The 21,172-nt window shown below is 40.9% G+C and overlaps 1 protein-coding gene across 4 annotated transcripts; it reads left to right on the top strand.

Annotated features, from left to right (window-relative positions):
* The first annotated feature begins 14,069 nt into the window (after window positions 1-14,069).
* LSM6 (LSM6 homolog, U6 small nuclear RNA and mRNA degradation associated) lies at window positions 14,070-20,238 on the top strand. 4 transcript variants are annotated; one of them, XM_036383140.2, is made up of 4 exons: window positions 14,070-14,122; window positions 15,256-15,368; window positions 18,428-18,541; window positions 20,063-20,238. In XM_036383140.2, the coding sequence occupies exons 2-4, from the start codon at window positions 15,275-15,277 to the stop codon at window positions 20,095-20,097; spliced, it is 243 nt and encodes an 80-aa protein (XP_036239033.1). In that variant the 5' UTR covers window positions 14,070-14,122; window positions 15,256-15,274; the 3' UTR covers window positions 20,098-20,238. The 4 variants fall into 4 exon arrangements, with proteins under 4 accessions (XP_036239033.1, XP_036239031.1, XP_036239030.1 ...); XM_036383138.2 differs by having other exon boundaries at window positions 14,115-14,168; XM_036383137.2 differs by lacking the exon at window positions 14,070-14,122 and adding an exon at window positions 14,164-14,260.
* The last annotated feature ends 934 nt before the right edge of the window (window positions 20,239-21,172 follow it).

Genomic DNA, 21,172 nt, shown 5'->3' with positions numbered 1-21,172 from the left:
GGCTACACCTATTTTAATGCAATTAAAAGACTGCATAAATCAATGTCACAACAAGTATTCCCCTTTAGACGCCCACTAATGATCTTAGCTCTTAGGAGAGAGCTTTGCTTTCCTTTCCTGAGTGTCAGGTCACTACATCTGGTTGGTGTTTCAGAGGCAGCAGAAGCCAGATCTTGGATAGCCAAGTGGCTACAGGTACTCTCTGGCATCACCAAGCCACTGCAGCCTTGGATGCTGCTCAACAGACTTGCTTCTCTCCATGCTCCTGGCAGAGCAGGTGTGCTGGTGTTGGCCCGGGGAGCTTAATTTTTTCCAAAGTTAGCTAATATGGTCTTTGTTTTTGGTTTGTGCTGGAAACAATGCTGATAACACAGGGATGTTTTTGTTATTGCTGACAGAGAAAAGGCTTTTTTTGCCTCTCACCCCACCTCAGCAGTGAGGGGCTGGGGGTGCACAAGGAGCTGGAAGGGGACACAGCCAGGACAAGTGATTCCAACTGACCCAAGAGATATCCCATAAGATGGAGCCATGCTCACCATGTAAAATTAGGAAAGAAAGAACCAGAGGGGGATGGTCAGAGTGATGGAGTTTGTCTTCCCAAGTCCTTATTACATGTGATGGATTTCCTGGGCATGGCCAAACACCTGCCTCTCCTTGGGAAGTGGTCAATGAATTCCATGTTTGGCTTTGCTTGCACCTGTGGCTTTTGCTTTACCTATTAAACTGCTTTTATCTCAACCCATGAATTTTCTCACTCTTAGCCTTCCAATTCTCTCCCCCACGATACCAGGGAGTGGGGCTGAGTTTCTGGCTGGGGTTACACAACAGCAAGCACTGCTGACAATTTCTGTATCTCACTGCTGTACTGCCTTAAAGATCACTGCTATTGTTAGTGTAGCAAAGAGGCCCTGGCACTGCCTCCAAGCCCTTTACAATGACAATTTATGTCCCATTATGCACTTTCTATAAAAAGGGAGTCACAAAATGTTTAGGTGGCTTATCCAGGATACAAAGCAACATCAAAGTGGTAATTCTTATGTAACTCTTGGGGAAAGGAGCATATTTGACTGAATGATGATGCCTCCCAACCATAAATTACAATACTTGGATTCAGCACTTTCAAATCTTTGAGCCTGTTTGGTCTCTGACTGTTGACTAATGAAACAAACTGCTTTTATCCTCCAAAACCTAAAGAGAAATATGGTATATTTCTGTTGTCTTATATGTCCAGAGTTCTATTATCACTATAGTGCAAGGATTCCATATTGCCAGAGTTTCGTACCTCCTCAGTGTTTCTCATAGGCAGCTCCTCTAAGCACTGACTCTTCCTGGTCCTTGCAGCAGCCACCTGACTCCAGATCCCACCAATCCACTCTTTTGTAACACTGTTCTTATTGGCTACAGGTGTGGCCTGTTAACATCAGGCCTGCTCCTGATCTTTAGTAGTTGGTCCAGCTGCAACTCTTTAGGGGATAAGATTACATTCTATACCACCTTCATTTACCCATACTGGATCCCCCTACATATTTCAATCCTATTTTAGGAGTGAGCCCATTGTGGAACAGATAAAAAGGTGGTGGTTCCCAGGAAACTTTTCAATATAAGCCTAACCAGGTAATGTTCTGGAGACACGCATATGATATAAAACATAGAAACTCCAAGGAAACAGACTGGTAGAATCACACCATGCAGAAAAGGGCTAGGTTAAACTCATACATCCCCATCCAAAACCAAGAGCCTCCCACAAAGCCCCACGGGCTGCACATGAGTCAGGGCAAGGCTGCTGAGGTTTGAAGGAGGTCTGTCACACAGACAGGTGGATCCCAAAGCACAGATCACTCCAGTTTCATCCCTTCCCTCTTCACCCACAGCACCCCTATCTGCCATTCACAGAGGTGAACAAGGGAAGGGCACAAAGCCCACTGGACACCTTCATAAGGTTTATGTTTATCTGAACATGGTTTCTATCATTGTTTTATAGTCTGGAGCATGTCAACAGGAGATAAAGAGGAAAGATGACTGAGGAATTAAATTATCCATAATGCTGAGCAAGCCTTTTTCAGCCCACTATGGTTTAAATTTGTCACCTGACATGATAAGGTAGAAGAGGTTATGTCACACTTCAGCTCAAGATGCAGCTGCTGGGAAGGCCTAACATCCCTCATTAAAGGGGACAGTGCTTGACCCAGCACTGAGGTTAATACTGAAGTATTTCCCTGGAGCCAAGACTGTGGGCCCTCATTACCATCACACTCTGCTGCTCTAAACATGGACACCCTAACTGATAAACAGAATCAGCCTGTTTCACACCTCAGAGACAAGCAGCTAGAATTTGAGATGGCTATCCTTTGGTAGGCAAAGAGGGCAGTTTTTTTTTTTTCTTGTGTGCATTAGGTGTTGGCAGAACTTTAATCAATCTTCATGTGATGCCAATAGTTCACAGATAGAACTGCAGTGCTTGAAGGAAATAGGTTATCTTTACCCACTGTGAGCTGCTAGCTCTGAGGAGTGTTTGATGCAAGTCTAAAGAAACTGCACACTCTGAATTTGAAAGGATCATTAACCAGGAAAAATTAACAAAATACTTAGAAATTACTGAGCTCGGCTGGCCAGTTTTCCAGCTATGACCTTTAGATGTCCATAAAGAGAAGGTTCCTTTAAAAAATCAAACATTCTCACCAATCTGGTTAATTAAACAGAATGGCAAATGTTACCACATGTGGGGAAGGAATCCAAAACCACTTTGGGTAGAAGAAAAAAATTGAAGTTATAACCCAGTCTTTAAAGAAAAAAATAAATATTTAAGCATATGGTATATTATTTCATGAATCTGTGAGAGCAGTGTGAATATATAATTGCACTAAACATATATAAATATTGCACTAAACATTATAAATAAAAATAAACTGGGAATGAATTATTTTTTCCCTAAAAATGTTATCAGAACACTCAGCATATACATATATATGTTTAGGGAGAGAGTGTAAGCACACTAGCCAAGTGTTGTAACTTGTAAGCCATATTAAGTTACTTATATGAGACTCACGCTGATTAGTGCAGCTTATCTAGGGACATCTGACTGTCCTGGTCTAGCAAGGATGTTATCTGACTGTCCAGGCCAAGAGCAAATGAAACCACAGGCACTGCCAAGACAAGATGCCAGCATTGGATTCTCTTGGTAGCTTGCTGTCTCTAGAGGTGAAATTTGGAAATTAAATGTTAAAAAATGGAAGCTTTGGTACAGGCAACCGATGGAGTTCCTGTTGAAAATAAGTGGCTGCCAGCCTGTTGATCCCATTGATTAATTATAGGCTCAGGTATAAATTGAGTGCCCCTTTCCCTTAATGCCTTCAGAGGAACAACAGGAATACAGCAAAAAAAAAGCAATTGAAATTGGCTTATTTACAGTCATTGCCCTTAAACCTGACAGAGTAAAAAGACAGGATCTGGAGGTCCTGTCACAAATCTGGTATGTCCACATTAGTACATCAGTTAGCTGTGTTCTGTAGTAGCCCACCATGGCTAGTGTTCATAAATAAGAAGTTGTGTTTGTAGAATTTAATTTCTATTAAGATTATTTAAGAGATTTCACGATAACTTTCATAACTTCACATAGGACATGATCTACTGCTGAATTGTAAAAAATAAGTCCTGCTTCTGACTGTACCCTCACACTGCCATGGCATCCTGCTGCTAATACTTACAGTGCTAAATCTAAGTTTAGGCTTGAAGAATTAGATCATACTTCCTTTTCCCTTTCATCACACTAGAAGGTGTGTCCTCTTTACCTGAGTACTTGGTTAAATATCTCCTGGCTGTTCTCTTTCATCAGCAGGAAATGATGAGCTCCTGGTACAATACACAATTATTTAAAAATTGTATTATCATAGCACCTAATGGTCCCTTGCACTTGGCACTGGACAAGCACATTGCAGAGGCAAAGAAAATTGCCCTAAATAATTTTCAGTTCAGTAATGAATAAAGATACAATAGAGGGATACATCATAGAAAGCACAAACAAATGAGACTGGTTAATGTAAAACAGAAGACTGAAAAATTTCAGTCTTCCAAGAAATGTTAAAAACAGCTAAAATCCCTTAATTTCTTCCCTAATAATACTTTCCCAGGTGACCATATGCCACAGGGATGCTGCATGATCACAAATGGGAAAAATACCAAAGTTCGTAAGGGGAATGAGTCATGAAGCAGCAAGACATGTTCTAAAAATATTTACAAACCCTTAGTTAGAAGGAAGAAAAAAGAAGGCTGCTGCAAATAGCACTTCTTGGACAACAGGATTCTTTGTAAGGACAAATAGCACATGCAACATAACAAATGGCAAGCCTTTCATGAGAGACCAGTTTTCAAGGAGCTTATGAATGTCTCTCTCCTGAATTTCATCTTCAATTTCTGCCTAAACTACCCTGAGTCTTTCATATGGAGAAGGAATAAGCTTAATCGAGGCAACTGTAAGCCTTTCATCAATTCAATTATCCAGTAAAGGGCTCACTCGTTGAACTCAGCCATAAAATGTTAGCATGGCAGCACTGCTCCTGTCTATCAGCTTGTGTCCCTGAATTCTTTGTACCCTTAGGGATGTTTTATCTTTTGAGAAATGTGACAGTCTGCCTTTGGAGACTGGCCTCGGCACAGCTCCATAACCAATATATTGACAGACAGAAGGTAGTGTGGAAAGTGAAGCAGTTCATGACTTGTGTCTGTCAAGCTGCTTTCCTCTCCAGACACAGGACCTTTAAAATATATTACAGAGCCTTTCAAACCATTACCTTACATTAGTGACATCAGATTTATTTTATAGGGATCTATGGATCTACAGCAGTATCACATTGTATCTCATTTCCCAGTATTTTTACTTTTTGGAAAATACAATTAAAATATTATCATAACTCTAAGCGTACACAGGACTTATCTTCAAGAGGTACCTCTGCTGTTGGAAAAACAGGCTTAAAATAGGGTAAAGAATTCAATGATACTGCCAGTATTTCTGACATTTTCTACTGAAATGTAACTTGATTGTTTCTACGTGTAAATTTGAATTTGCAGTTTCTCTTCCCTCCATTTTGAAGAGGGATGAAGGGAGACTGCTGTTTCGAAGTAAATGAAAACCAATCACATCACCCCTAAGAATATACTAATCTATACAAATTAATCAAAGAACACAGGACTAGCAGTGGGATATTACAACCATCCTCATGAGGTCAATCATCATTTCTGATTTTGCAGGACAGAGATACAAGCAGCTGTACTGACATGAGTGCATCATGTTGGGGATAATACTGTACTAATTGTTCAATGCTGTGATTTCCTCCTGTTTTACCCTACCTGACTGTCACTGTTGCTGTGCTCCAGCACCCTGGTTAGGAGAGAACATGATGGTTCAGAGGCTCCTGAAAACCATTTCCATTTAAAATCAGGATTTCTGCAAAGAAAATAGAAAACAATGTCATTACCTCTGATGTTGCTCTTTTCCTCCTTATTGCAATCCCTTCAAGATCAAACTGCCAAAATACTAAAGAACATAATATCCAAACTTGCTTTTCTGAAATTTTAGTTTGGAGGAAGCAACTGTCTTGAGGAGATACTGTGTCTATATATATGACAACGTATTTTAATTTCCTGTCTTTAATCAAAGTCACCATCCCAATGCTAACACAATGTACTTATTGGACCTTGAGATTTCTTGCTATTTTATGGCCTTTTAATCTTATGCTCTTGTATAGGATGTTTAAGAATGGTGCATCTTCAGAATGACATGATAAAAGCTTTCAGTCAGGAGCTGGGAGCACATTTAAGAAATGCACATTTTAAATCAACCTTTAAAATCATTGGCAAATATTTCCTAGACAATGTAGTAAATTCTCTGGTCTAATGTAGAATGAAATAGGTTTTTGGTACTGGGTTCCTGTCCTTTCTCTCAATGAAATAATCATGTGTCCAGGTAATGGTGGACTATATTGCTGTCAATATCACTTTCAAGTTATTAGGTCCAATCAATGCTGGATAAAAGGAAAAAGGGTGGTCAACAGGCAATCTGGCTTTCAGTTTAACACTCCCTTGAGGATTTTCATTATCCTTTCCTTTTCTGTTCTCAAGGTTAGCTCAAGCTAGACTATTTGTAGCTTCAGCTTCCTGGAGATAATGCACATCCACAATAGCCTTGCTCCTCCAACGTCAGCGCGCCCTTCCACCTGAGTAAGCAGAGTCCTGTCTTTTTTCTATTATTTGTGACCTTTTCCTGGGTTAAAAGGTGACTCCTGAAGCAGACAGGTTTCACTTCTTATGGTGATTGCAGTGCAAAAAGCACACTTCTACCTTGTTAGAAGTGACATCACTGTACATTAAAGACATCATATCTCCTTTCATATTAAAATGCCTGTCAGTTCTGCTGCTTGCAGGCTGTAAATCTGCCACTGTATCCCGTGCTTGGGAGCTTTCATTATGAAAATATGGAAGATAAGCACTCTGCTTTACTGTCAAAAGGAAGAAGTAGTCTGGTAGTAATGAGGTTACTTAAAAAAATACACAATTTCTTAAACAGAGATTACTTGATGTGGGCAATTTTTGAAAGCAATCTTTTTTATCTGAATTCCTAAAAAAATTCAAGCTTAAAATATAGTATGAGTAAAGCATGCACATACAGTCCTGTAGAAGTTATTAATGCATAGATAATGCACAGCACTTGTTCATGCAGTAAATCATTAGATTTTCCTTTGACTTCGGCCCTCCAGCCTTCTAGTATGTCATTGAGAGAAATGACATACTAGAATTTAACCTGTTTTCCATCTTTGTATAATATAGATACAAAAAGACTTGTATGTTCTGCAAGACAGTGACAACACTCAACTCTTGTGCACTTGAGTGTAGAAAATACAGTCAGTAGAAAAATACTGCCTAAACAGCAAAGGAAAATATAAATAATTATTGATCATTTTCTCCCATGGCATCATTAGGATCTTAATAATACCTTCCTACTACATAAAGTTTTCATCCATTGATCTGAAAGCACCTTAGATATATCATTCTTGTTGTTTTACAGTGGAGAAGGTGAGATGAGCTGCCTCAACATCTGAGAGCAGCTCAGCAGCAGAAGTGAGAACAGAGTCTCCCTCCCTGGACTAACTTGTCCCACACTTGACTTGCTCATTTCCAAATTTCAAACTGGTACTTTGCACTGTTTGTTGGTGTAACCCTGAGGTGTTTACAGAGCATGTGATTATTCATTTATTATTCATTGTTCAAGAAAGGGATAAATTATCACAGATATTTCTTTATTATTACAGAAAAAAAACCCTAAAAATCTCCTTATCCATTTTGTGCAAAACCACTAATTCATTGTTATTCCCCATTTCCACCAGAATTCCCTCCAGCTGAGGAAACTTCAGCATGTGAGCATAGCATGTGTATTTTCACATTTCATCTTCCCAATTATAACCTCCATTGTTGATACTCTGTTTGAGGAGCCAAAATGAGCAGTTTAAGAGTTATTTATGGGTGATGAAGCCTTTCACCTCCCAGGCATTGATTTTAATGTCCAAACCCTACATCCAGAGACAGGAATATATATTTAGGCAGTCCTGTGTGCATTATGTGAAATCAATTGGTAATGTCAGTCCCAAGTAGAGAAGCAGGGGAAAGCCATGGGGGGGGAAACAACCACCAGATAAATACAAAAATACATATATGATTGCATAATAACATACATAGATTAAAAAAAAAGAAAAGGGAAAAAAGAAAGGAAATCATTTGGATGAGGAAGGTGAATGAGCAGGAAAAATGTAGTGGCTGAGGAGGTGACACAGTTGGGACATGGTCTGATGAGGCGGGACCAGAGGATTGCCACGCGTCATGGAGGAAATCAAGAACATGTATCACTCAATGGAGCTGGAAGCAAAAGGAAACAAGAACCAAAGAAAAGCATGTGATCACAGTGTGCTTCTTCACCTTCCACTTTCTCCTGGAAGCAGAGAGGATTTCCTTCCTCTTTGCAGCATGAAATCCTCTGCTATGGAGCAGAGAGAGTAATGAGAGCTGTAGTTCTTTAACGATCCAAGTCATAAGGATTTATAACCCATTTTACAGCAATGTTGCCAACACCTTCCTGGCCACAAAAGCCTGCAAGGACTGATCAGGCTTCTGTATCATCTGTCTTCTGCTCACAAGGGGCTTTTCAACTTTTGCAGTTTCAGTGTCACAAACCCTGTCTAAGCTGAGAGCTTTCCACTGTTTTCAACATCCATGCAGGTCCAGCAGCAGCAAGAGTGAGATTTCTAATGCCAGGTGGTCTGGATGGCTACAGGCACTTTATGCTACTGCCCTCTCAATTTTCCAGGTAAGATCAGGTGAGTGAGAAAAGATGGCTGTTGTTTTTTGCCCTGAAGCTCCTACAATTCCTGGGAGTGGTGGAGCTGCACTGATGGCACAGATGGCAGTTTTGCCTGAAAGGTGTGAACCAGACTGTGGAACAGTGAGTCAGTTGCCCTCCATCATTCCCCTCTCCTAGAAGATAGCATTCCTCCCAACCTGTTATTGCAGATCTGGAAGAGTTAGTACCTAACCTTCAATATTGTTTTATTTAATTTTTACAGGAATATATTTTTTCTTTTAAAAGCAGACAAGACTAAAGTATAGAGGAATATTTTTTGGCATGTGTGAACACCAGGGAATCAGATCTGAACAGTGTGTTTGAGGTTATGCTACCTCAGAAACTGCAGGCCCTGGGGACTGGGTCACAGGCAGTCACACCAGATTGACAGATCTCTATTTATAGATAGAATCTTTATTTTCACTAGTGTATCCATTGAATTTATATTAGAGTTAAAAACACAAGAGAGTAGTAAAATGTATTCTGTGAAAAATAAACTTTTGACTTAATATGGAACTTTATGTTATTGTTCCATGCCTAGCAAAACAGTTTATTTCATATAGCATTCTAGTCTTCCCTTTTGATTTTACTCATTTTTGTTGTTATATTACAGAATAATTGCATTCTCCTTTGTTTCCTTCACAAAATAATGACTTTTTAGTCAATAGCCAGAAATTTGGGCCTGTTGGAAAATACCAGCCCACAAATGCTCTAGGAGTGGCCTAACATTGACATTAAATTGCATTTTATTTCTAAATAAATCAGGCTCTCCTGTTAGTAAATGGAGGTGGTAACATAATCCCCATGATTCCAAATGCTTAATGTGGCTGACCACACTTTAACCTTCCTTTTTTGCTGAAATTCAGGACAAGGTATGTATTGTTATTACCACACTACAAATCTGACTCATGCTTACTTCATATCCCCAAGTCTGCATCAGTAGCATTTCTAGGGAGCTGGGAACCAATTTGCAGATGTTTTGCACCAGCAGGTCAGTTTAACATGACCACTTCAACCCCACTCTGTGCTTAATCTTGGTAAGAGAGTTTTCAACCTGAAGTATTGAATCAGTTTCATCAAACTGAATGTGGGGAAGTTTACATTAAAATGTCATCTGTTGATACTCCACAAGCAAAAAAATATAGAATGTGTTTTTACCCTGATATGAATATTCTCTAGAGTCTAAGCACAAAAGGCTTTGCTCCAGCTCCATGTTTTAGAAAAAAATCCAGTTAAGTGGTGCAAAAAGCAATCAGGTGGGCCTTCCAGCCTTTGCTTAATAGAAAGAACAAACCTGACATGAACTGTCACACTATACTTTACCTGGATGGAAAGTAGGAGACAAACCGAAAGTGTGACAAAAGGTCATTGTGTCACTTATGCCATACAGGAGGAGATGAACAGCCCAAGGTGGTGAGCATAGTGTGAGAAGCTGAAGATGACAGAATTTTGTTAGTCTCTTATATCTAAAATCCACACCTCAAACCCAACACTTTTTTGAGTAAGGTTCCATTCAAAAATACATTAACTTTTTAGTTGAGAACATGGAAGGAAATCAGTTCAAATCAGCTCTGATGATCCTAGCACAGCATGGGAGATAATGCTGGATAACTAAGCCTCTGTTTAAGGAGAAAAATATCTCTGAAGTGTTACTGTATAGGCACTGACAATCATACACATGCTGAGAGGCTTGAACTCTCCCATCCAAATGCATGCAAAGAGGAACATCAGACTTCTTAATGCTCATGAAAAAGCCAGGCCCTTGGGAAGGCCAAGCACTCCCAGGAACTCCAGGAAGGGGTTAAGTGAACTCTGAAAGATCCTCAGGCTCTTCCTTTCCTTTTTACAGAGCTGAAAGTATAGGACACAGAGAGAAAGCTACAGGCTGAGTTCTTACAATATTCTCCCTAGCTTCCTAGAAGAACTGCTGACACTTCCTTGTCCACCAGGAAGTTTACAGAGAAGGAAAAGGAGGAAGGTCCCAATACCTCCTTTCTTTCTCTTGCTTCCTCATGCACCCTTCAATTCCTTAATGTCCTATTCTTCACACTCAAAACATCAGAAGAAGACAGTTCTAAGAAGCATAAATCACAGTGAAAGAACATAGCCCCAGAAGGAAGACCTGGAGAAATGTTGTCTTATAGATCAGGAATTCTATGCAAAGGTTCCATATCACCAGAGTTTCATACTACCTCGATGTTTCTCATAGGCATCTCCTCTAAGCACTGACTCTTCCTGGTCCTTGCAGCAGCCATCTGACTCCAGACCCCACCAATCCACTCTTTTATAACACTGTTCTTATTGGCTACAGGTGTGGCCTGTTAACATCAGGCCTGCTCCTGATCTTTAGTAATTGGTTCAGCTGCAACTCATTGGGGAATAAGATTACATTCTATACCACCTTCATTTACCCATACTGGATCCCCCTACAGAGAAGCACCTGAGAACTCAGGTGTATTTTCAGTAACTTACAGAAGCATCCTAAGTAATTAACAAAACTTCTGCTGGTTTTAGTGAGAGAAGAAATTTTGCCTTCCACCTCTCAAACCCCAGAAATGCACAACCATGTTTACTTCAGGGCCCTCAGGAAACCCTGTAATAGCAGTGCTAATCTTGAATTGCAGAGCTACTACACCTCAACACTATTTCATGGAGGCTGATGCCTCCTTCTACCTCCCCATTCTCAGAGGCTCTGAACAAGAAATGTTCCCCTGGATTTGGAACTTGATCTTGGACTCTTACTTCATTGCATAATTTTAAAAAAATACTTTTTCCCTTTTTTTTCTAACCTAAGAAGGGATTAAAGTTAATTGTTAAAATCATGTGATATGCTGTGATTTGGGCCAGAATGGATTTGTCCTCTCTGACACAAGTTTCAGGTAAGAACTGTTTAAAGATTGAGGCTTTTATTCATCTGCTGGGTGTAGCTGGGGATTGTTCAGGCTGAATTCAAAATGTGCCTCAGACATTCTTTTGTTATCTGGATTGTTGTTGATCTGCACTTTACTTATATAAACGATGTGCAATTCACAGGAAAAGGAGAAACGGGACACTCCTTCTGACTCATTCTATGTTCTGTAGCTATCTCACTCTGAAAATGCTTTTATTTCAAGTAGCTGGGAGAGAAAAGCCTTCCTAACTTTGAATTGGGTTTTACTGCATTTACAGGAGAGAGAGAGAGAGAGAGTGAGTGAGAGTGAAATCCCATTTCATTTTTAAAGTTAACTGTAAAATTTTAATTAGGTCCTCTGAACAAGGATTCTGTGATGCTTTATGTTTAAGAGTTAGCAATAGCACACGATCCACAGACTTCCATCTTAAAGTTCAGTTGACAAAGGCCAACACAACTCTTTACTTTGTAACTCTGTAACCATTTATGTTTGAGGTGAAGATGTTAATATGGAAATTTTGTGAGCTGGGAACAACTACGAACTCTATCATTGTAATTTATGACCTTTCATCTGAGGCCAAATGTAAAGGCAATTGCAATTGTTCTATATCTCAAGGCCAGCACACAGCAGATGTGTGAAATTTGGAGTACTAGACATAAACTTTTATTACCAAATTATAAATAATTTCTATCACTTACAATGTTCACCTTTCAAGTTCATCTTGATTAAAACACAAGGGCAGCATCTCGCTGATTTCCATGAGTTGTACAGCTGAAAAGCTCTACCATGGCACACTAGGAAAAGATAAAGCAATGCAGAATTTAAAACAATCTACTGAGAGCCAGGCATACAACATTTTATAACAAAACACTTTCTCATCTAGAGGACAAACAAACAACAGATAATCATTAGCCAATGACATCTGAATTCTATTTTCACTCTTGGATATTTTGAATCCTTAAGGAGTCCATGTAAGGCTAATTTACCTCTAGGAACAGCATAAGAGACTGCTTTGAGACCTCTGGCAAACCAAGGAAAATTACCCAAATTTGGGTTCATGACTTGGTCTCAAAGTATGGAAGAAGGAAGCTAAGGATACAGAACTCACCAATCTCAATGCCCATGATTCAAATCTGATGTGTTTGTGAGGTTCACGGGCTGTGAAGCAGCAAAGCACAAGGATTTTGTTGACTGACAGCAGACAATCAAACTATCTACACACATAGAAACTGTAATTAAGTATAAGCCTCAGCTAGCTAGAAAGCAGCCTATTGAGCAGAAGGCAAAAACAGCTCATCAGTTTTGGATGGCTGGGAAAAAAAATAAATACAAGCTCTGACGGCAAACTTGTAAGAAATAAACTAAATAGGAAGGCTCACAAAACAAAATGTCCCTGGTTGGATTTGCAAAATTGCCATGCAAATTTACCAGCCCAGACATGAAAGTTTTGTTTGCCCAATCTTTATACTCGAGATTGATAACAATGAAAACAGGAATATTCCCTTATCAAAGCATTACTCACTGAAGCCAAGGAAGCCAAATAAAACTTTGCAAGTCTGCTCCCTGGAGTAACTATTTTATGTTCCTTTTCTGCTTCAAATACTAGATATAATCAAGCACAGTTGGATGCTCCTGATTAACATGACGGTTGCCTGGAAACACAGGCACAGTGTGGCCAAACTTCCCTGTCCCTGCCTGTGCTTGAACTCTGGGACAGGCAGGTGAATAAGGTCGGGTTTGCAGCTCTTGCCTCTTAAAAGCCTTTTAGTCTAAGCATTGGAGAAAAAATTGTTACTGGACACATGTTCAAAAAGAGAAGATAAACAACTCTAGAAAGAAGCGAGAATACAAATCTGTGCTCTGAAAAGCCACAGTACATTTTCTCTGTATCCTGAGAATTGAGAGGTTTGACAAGATACTAAATCAATATCGGACAGATAAAAAACCCCAACAAAACAAAACAGCCCAGAAGCTTTCACAGATGATTAACTCTTGTCACAGTACTAAATCCTAAAAAAAAAAAAAAAAAAGAAAGAAAGAAGAAAGGAAGTATTTTCCAGACTTCAAGAGACAGCTGGGGGAAAGGAGGAAAAAGGAAAAACAAGTGAGATGATAGGGAGAAGTAGAAGAGTAGAAGGTGAGTTCAGTTTCTTTTTGTGCCAAGCTATTCCCAGGTGACTTAAAAAAAAATCTCTTTTGTTTCTATGTTCACTGATTTCTCTGCAAAATGACCTTCAGCACTTTCCTGTCTAGTCCTGAACAGGACGCCTGTGAGGTGCTCACTGTGTCTCCGACAGGGACAAGATCACTTCGGAATTAACAGGGTCTCATTGGAGTAGAATAGAATGAGTGCCGTACTGGACATTGGGAAGAATTCCATCACAGAAAGGGTGATTTGACACTGGAATGGGCTGCTCAGGGCGGTGGTGGAGTCACCATCCCTGGAGGTGTTCAAGGAAAGCCGGGATGCGGCCCTCGGTGGAGGGTCTGGCTGACACGGTGGTGTTCGGTAATAGGCTGGACTCGATGATCTCTGAGGCCTTTCCCAACTTAACCGATTCAGTGGGGTTTTTTTCCCCACAAAACACCCTGTAAGATTTTTTTCCATAAGAGATCCTGTAAGATTCCTCTCCGATGGAGTGTTATTTTGTACGGAATCCCAAGCAAGCCATAAAAATCCCGCGCACCTCCGTGAAGGGGCCGGGGCCCACCCCCGGCGAGCCCCTGGGCAGGCGGGGCGCGCCCTCAGCCGCGTTCGGGCCCTGCGCGGGCTGTCCAGCCCGGCCGCCGTAGCGGGGCGGGGCGGCGGCGGGCAGGGCGCGGGAAGCGCCGGGAGTGGCGGCGGGCGGTGAGTGCGGGGCCCGCCCGGGAATTGCCGAGAGAGGCGGCGGGCGGTGAGTGCGGGGCCCGCCCGGGAATTGCCGAGAGAGGCGGCGGGCGGTGAGTGCGGGGCCCGCCCGGGAATTGCCGAGAGAGGCGGCGGGCGGTGAGTGCGGGGCCCGCCCGGGAAGCGCCGGCGGGCGGGGAGTGCGGGGCCGGCCCGGAAGCGCCGGGAGAGGCGGCGGGCGGGGAGTGCGGGGCCGACCCGGGCCGTGTGGGGCTCCCGGGCTGTCATGGAGCCGCGCTCTCCGGCCGGGAGCTCTCCCAGGGCGCTGGGGCCCGGCTGGAACGCGAGGGTTCCTCGGGGGGGAGCGGTTCCAAAGGCGTGTATGCTCCGGGAAGGGGACGCAGCCCTGGGCGCCGGCGTCTCTGGTGGCGGTGGGTGTTGATGGGGAACCAGTGAGGATCCCTGGATTCACGGCTGGAATCGCCCCTGGCGATTTGCCCCGGTAAGCAACGGAATGAAGTCGGCAGCGTGCGGGTGTTTTCTGCCTTTGCTCAAAACGCAGAACAAAGCGATATTAGAGCAGAAGTCAAGCGAGCACTGAGAGGGGGTCTTGCACCAAACTGGGTGCGCCTGCTGCGTTCTTAAATCACAGCATCTTTCCTCTGTCATTTAATCACAAGCCTTAACTTAGTCCGTTGTATTATCTGAAGGCATGCTTTTACATTTATGCTTTTCTTCTGTTTGTGTCTGCTCTCGCACAGACTTCCGTGAATAGAGCATGGATGGGCTGCTCCCTCCACCCCTAAAGACACAAAACACCTATTTAGGCTTAGCCCTCTAAAAGAATTTTAGCAAAAGGTTTTAGGGATGATGAGGCCTTTGGCACTGTTTGAAATTTAAAAGATGCACAGTGTGGCAAACAAGGATTCTTAGTAATGCTTTCAGAAGTAATAAAAATGCCAAAGGGAAAGTTGAATGCAATGGCTTTAGGAGCTCTGTCTCCCCATCTCAGCCCTTAAAGTTTTGCTTTCATCTCCTTCAGTATTTTCTCCTACTGAAAATATTACAAATCAGGGGTCTGCATGTCTGTGCAGAGTATTTAAAACAATGTGGAGGCATGTCTCTTATCCTAATGTTTTCTCTTCACTTCTCAGCTTACCAGAGAAGATCAAGATGAGTCTACGGAAGCAAACCCCCAGTGACTTCCTAAAACAAATCATTGGAAGGCCAGTTGTTGTAAAATTAAATTCTGGAGTTGATTATCGAGGTAAGTTCTCCATCTGTCTCTCACAGTGAGCAAACTAATTCTTTGAGGAGGCTGGAATAGATGCATTGATTTTGAAAAGAAAAGCAGAGTGATCCAGAATAATGGAGTATGAGAACAGAGATCTCAGAATGGAGACAGTAAAAATAGAAAAATCAGCTCTGGAGAAAGTGATAAAGCAGGAGGGGTAACAACAGGGGATTTAGAGATGAAAATTACTGATCTAAATCATTAGTGTCCTTGGTCACAGGTGATTAAACTGGATAATTCTGAGTTTCTAAACTGATACTTGGAAAGATTGTCTGGAATTACAACTCCTGAAATGGCCAGAAACACCTCTTGTTGGAACTAGATTTTTCTTCACCTTTTTGTTCTCTATTTAGGTAATACAGATCTTGATCCAGGAAAGCTTCAGAGTAAACTCTGCTGTCAGTCATAACAGAATTCTTACATGATGAAAAACATTCTTGACATTCTTGGTTAAACAACTGCCTAGATCTGTGTTGGATCAAGGCTCACAGAGATACAGGAAAAAGTTTAGTGTAGCTTTTGCCAAGTCTATCAGCATACCTTCATGTATATAAGATTATAGATTTTTTTTAACCAATAAATTAAACTTCTCTGTGCAGTGAAATGTCTTGGTCCTGCTCCAATTAAGCTAACAGTATCAACCTGACCAATTTTTTTAGCAGTATCCAAACTCAGTCAAAACTAATCATGTATCTTCTGCTATGCTCAATTAAGAAGTTTTATTCTGTACTGACTTCAACATTATGGTTCTGCAACAGACCCTTACTTCAAGTGGCTTAGCTTGGCACTTGTGGGAGGAGACTTGTTTGTGTTGTGACAAGGAATCTTTGTGCTAGGACAGTTTTAAGTTGTTCACTGACAGAGCAAGCAGTGGCTTCTTACAGGAGTAAGAATCCTTACTTCTTACTCCTGTAAGAGTAATTAATCCTGTTTCTCTGCCGTGTTGCTCAGCTGACAAAATTTGCAGTCTCTCATTTCTTTGAGAACCACATTGTCTGAGCACTTCAGGTGGGGTTGGGGGCTTGAGAAGTTTGCTGCCTCTCTGTAAATTCTTCAGTGCAGGAGAATGTAGAGAGAGCTCATTAAAGTCAATTAAAGCAAGTCCTTGTTTTACATGAGGGTACACACAAGGCAGGGCCAAACCAGATTTGGGTTCCTATTTTCATTGAGACCATTGCTACCTCTCCCTTGGTAAGATCCATTTGTAAGTGCTGTAGATGAACTTACCCCTCAGCAGAGCTAGTTTAACGTGCCTACAGTCTGACACCACATTAATTGAACAAGAGTTCCCTGAACACCCTTATTTGTCACTGGATTTTTCCCCCACCTTCTCTTCCTTATTTCCCTGCACTCCTTTGATCTTGTGACAGAAAATTCGTGTAGTGTTTTTGTTTGAAAAATATGCACTTAGTTTGTTTTCTGCAGAAATGTGACCAGCATTTGTAAAAGCCAAACATTTCCAAAACAGCATCTCAGGCTGTTGTTGCAGATCTGCCCAGATTCTCCCCCAGGCTGTGCTGCTGATGTTTTTGTTGCCTCCACACACACCAGCCTCATGCAAGTGTTGATGTGTGACTGAACTGTCTTCAGCCACTGCCAAGTGCTGCAAATGTCCAAGTCAGGGAGCCCTGGGAAATGATCAGGGGTACATTAATGTATGGTTTCTGTGTGTAAATATGGATATGTACATTAAAACATCTCTACATACAGATAAAACAGATAAATTGCTAGCCAGGATGGGCAGTGATAATATTTGATGCCATTAGTGATGTAAGAGTAAACACAAAGAAAAGTAGGAAGAGAATGAAACAACTGCACTCCATGAATGCACTCTAGGAGCAAGAGAGTTTGAAAATACTGCATTTGTGGCCTACTGAGTTGAATGTAGCTCAGGTAAATCCACATGGTCCAGTTTTAATTTTGTACAAACATTTTTTTTTCTGTTCCTGTGTGGATACCTCAGGATTGCTAGAGTGGAAAAGAATCCTGACTTTAGTTTGGGTCTTTTCAGGGCATTTAGTGGCACTTTGTGAGCAGTTTTTCCTATGTCTGTGGAAACAGAGGAGAGAAAAACAGGAAGGAAAATAATAACCTTTAAGCCATGACAAGTTGGCAGAAGAAGTTGAATTCCTGATTATTAACTAGAAGATCCTGCAGTGACATTTCTGAAAAATGAGAATGTGTCCTGAGTTTTCTCCCTCTTCCTAATTACAGCTAATATAATACATTTCATATCTTACTGCTAGGTAAATAGTAGGCGTTTTTCAAACAGAGGAAAAAGTGATTTAAGTAGTATTGTCTGTGCAAGAATAAAGTTAGGAAAACCCACATGCAAGAGGAAGATAAAACAACTTGTAAAAAGCTGTATTACCTCTGTGCTGCTAAAATGTGTATATTCCTGATCCAAAAAAATCTAATATTGGAAATGACAGATTTTTTTTCTTTAATTGCATTATCGAAACAGTGTAATTTTTTTTTGTGGGAAGATTTCAGTGGCCTTTGTTGAAAAATGTGTAGAGTTTGTTGATATCAAAACAGAGACTTGCAGACAGTGTTCTCCTTGCTCTGTAAGCATGAAGACAAATATGTGTATGCTGTCCTCTATTAAAAGGGTTGTTTTTCATCTGTATCCTTCACAAGTTTTGTGACAACTCAGTTTACATAACTTTGTCCCTAGGTTATCCAGTTACACTTAATGCCCCACGTGTTTTTTGGTGTGTGCTTAAAACACAAGTGAGAAGGGACAGCTTAAGCTTTCAATATGGAAATTGTCCATCTTTTGAAATAATGTCTTAATAAGTTTTTTTTTTTTTACTCCCACAACTCTTACACCAACTGATACCATTGCTACCAGAGAGCCTGGGATTCCTTTCTCCAGCTGAATTCTTTGAAAACATCTGTCCACGCTGGGGTTTTTAGTTTGTTATAAGGATACAGGGGGCACTTTTTTCCTGTACAATTCAAGCACAGTGCATTTTTGTTTTTTTAAAGTAAGCTCAAGCTGATTCTCTTTAAATTGCCACTGTTTTCAGGTGTCCTGGCTTGCCTGGATGGATATATGAACATAGCTCTGGAGCAGACTGAGGAATATGTAAATGGACAGTTAAAGAACAAATATGGAGATGCATTTATCCGAGGAAATAATGGTAATTCCTGCTCCTTCTGTTACTGCACATTGGAAAATTGTGTTTTGATATTCTGAATTTGAGGGGTGGCTGAAGTGTAAGTAAGCTGCCTGTAAACCTAAAGCTAATACTCTTTCTCAGAAATCTTTACAATATTTGCTTTTTACAGTTTCGCTTTCTAGAGTCTGTGCTTTTCTGCATTCCTGTGGTCCTTTTTTCCTCTGAACTTGAAGTTCATTTAGAAAAGCATGCTCTTTTATAGCTTTATTGGAGCTTATTTTCTACTGTTTGACAGGCTTTCTCTTTTGCACTTACTGCTTGCTTAAATGGCCTCTGCACCATAAGAGTTTGTGTTTTTAGGCAAGCTACTGCATAAATTTATGCCACAGTGCAGGTATTACAGTGACACAAATATTTTCTGGTGAAGCAGTTTTCCAGGACTGAATGAATGCTTATCCTTAGTCCTGGAGGCTATTTTCATCTTTTGAGTAAGATTTTACCAGTAGTCAAAAAAATCACTCATGCTTTAATATTGAGCCTTTGAATATCCAAGTGCAGTAGGTGGATTTTAGTGCACTTCAAGGACAATCCCAGGCTCCTGAAATGACTCTCTGGTATCAAGCTGTAATAGCAGGACATGCCAGGGAAAAGAGTATCTAAAAATAGAAAAGGTTCACAAGTTGGAGGTGAAGAGACTTGTAGAGGAGGTGAATGAAGCAGAGTTTGACCAAGTTGCTTGTGAAGAAAAGGGAGATCAGCAAGCAGGGATGGAATAAAAAGACACAAGGACCAAACCCCATGTTATAAAAAGAGTCAAAGAGAATGTGGCAGCAGTGTAAAAGAGCATTTTGGGTGGAGAAATAATCCTTGAAACAAGGCCAACCCCTGCTTTTTGCATGGCATTTGGACTATTATGCTAAGGCCTGGAGTGACATTTCAGCTGGAGAATCAATTAAGGAAATAATCTGTTAGTAAAGTTAAAACAAGGGGATGAGAGGCAGAAGGCTCAAGGACAGGCTGAACAGAGAACTAAAGACATGTGGCAGGTTTAGGAGTATAGTATCATTTTATGTTGTGACTGGATCTGTTCTGGGGATATCATCAGCCAAGCAGGAGGAAGATGTCTCTTCCTTCATAACTAATCATTAGCTTTGCCTTAAGTGCTTGGGATTTCCAGTTTTTATTGAAAGATCACAGCATTAGTGTCTGACACCTGTAATTCTGCTGCTGAAGAACTCTTACCATGCTCCCCTCAGCATTACTACAGGGCACTGCCTTTGTTCCTGCTCTGTTCAGCTACAACTGCTGGAGCATAGTTGGGCTATGAATAAAATAAATACTGAACCAAAGTAATACATAATGTTTAGAGCTAATGACATTTTTGAAACTTAGACTTAAAGGTTGCCTGGCTTTGTTCATGCTGAATGGGATCTCTTACAGTGTCAATTTATATGCCATGGAAATAGGATGTTTTAAATAAAAAGGCTTCTGCATGTTATTTACCAGGGCCCTCTTCTGTGTGCCACTTCCTCTTTTTCACAGTGTTGTACATAAGCACCCAGAAGAGGAGGATGTGAAGATGCCAGAAGGAGGCTGTTTTTTTGTACTTGTGAGCCTCTTTGAAGTGATGAGCCCTATTTGATTTGTAGTTCAAAATCCACAGGTGAAATACACAAGTGTTTAAGTATTTTTTTTAAATAAATGTAAATGTGAGTAAACTGCCTGAATGGTTTTGTTTCAAAGCATTGCTTTGTTCCATTGTACAAAAGAAAAATCAAAAGGAAGCTTGTAATAGTGCTGCAAGACTAATTTGAAGCAACAGCTCATTTAATTATGCTAACAGTTACAAAAGTACTGATTGAAAGGTAAGCAGGCATGGAGTAATTGCAAATCAGAGCTCTATATTAATGGCAGAACAATAGCTTAACTGATGGTGGGAAGGGAAATGCTAATGGTTTGGTGACAATGACCTGTCCCTTTTGGAAAACACAGGGTCAGCTTTAAATGCCAGGCTAGTAAGAGTCATCGGCTAAAAAGTTCAGCTGTCCAAAAAATCTTGAATTGTGGATTGAATCAAGGGATGTAACAGTGACACTTCAACAGTTAGGGGTGGGGAAAGAATTGAATCAAATGGAAGAAAAGCCTTAAGGGTGAAAAGAAAGCTCTGTGCCAGCTGAGGAAGTCAGTCAGAGGTGAAGAGCTCTCAGTTGGTATGTCAGTACGGCCTAGTAGCTACTTCACCTCCTGCCTGGGTACCCCCCACCCTTCCTCTCCTTGGGGTGACCTTTTTCTTGTGCTTCTCTACCAAACACAATGGACTTTTTCAATAAAAAGCAATTTTAACCAATACCTAAATCTACTCCTGACAATACACTAGGAATCTGAAAGCTTTTATAAACATGCCACATGTGTCCTCTCCAGCCAGTTCCTTCTTTCTCCCATCCATTCCCCCCACAACCTGGTACCATCTCTATATTCCCATTGTCTGGCCAGGAATGAGAAGTGCATTAGAGTATGGAGTATGCATTAGGGAGGGGGAACCTCTGAGCTGACAGCAGAGAGGGAACTTGTTTGTGTGTATTTTGCAACAATGCTCCCAGATAATCAAAGCACAGCTCAATTTTACATGGATACTTATTCCAATTTATAAAT

Source organism: Molothrus ater, chromosome 4, assembly GCF_012460135.2.
Source record: "Molothrus ater isolate BHLD 08-10-18 breed brown headed cowbird chromosome 4, BPBGC_Mater_1.1, whole genome shotgun sequence".
NCBI classification, from domain to species: Eukaryota; Metazoa; Chordata; class Aves; order Passeriformes; family Icteridae; genus Molothrus; species Molothrus ater.
This window is presented reverse-complemented; position numbering and strand designations above follow the sequence as displayed.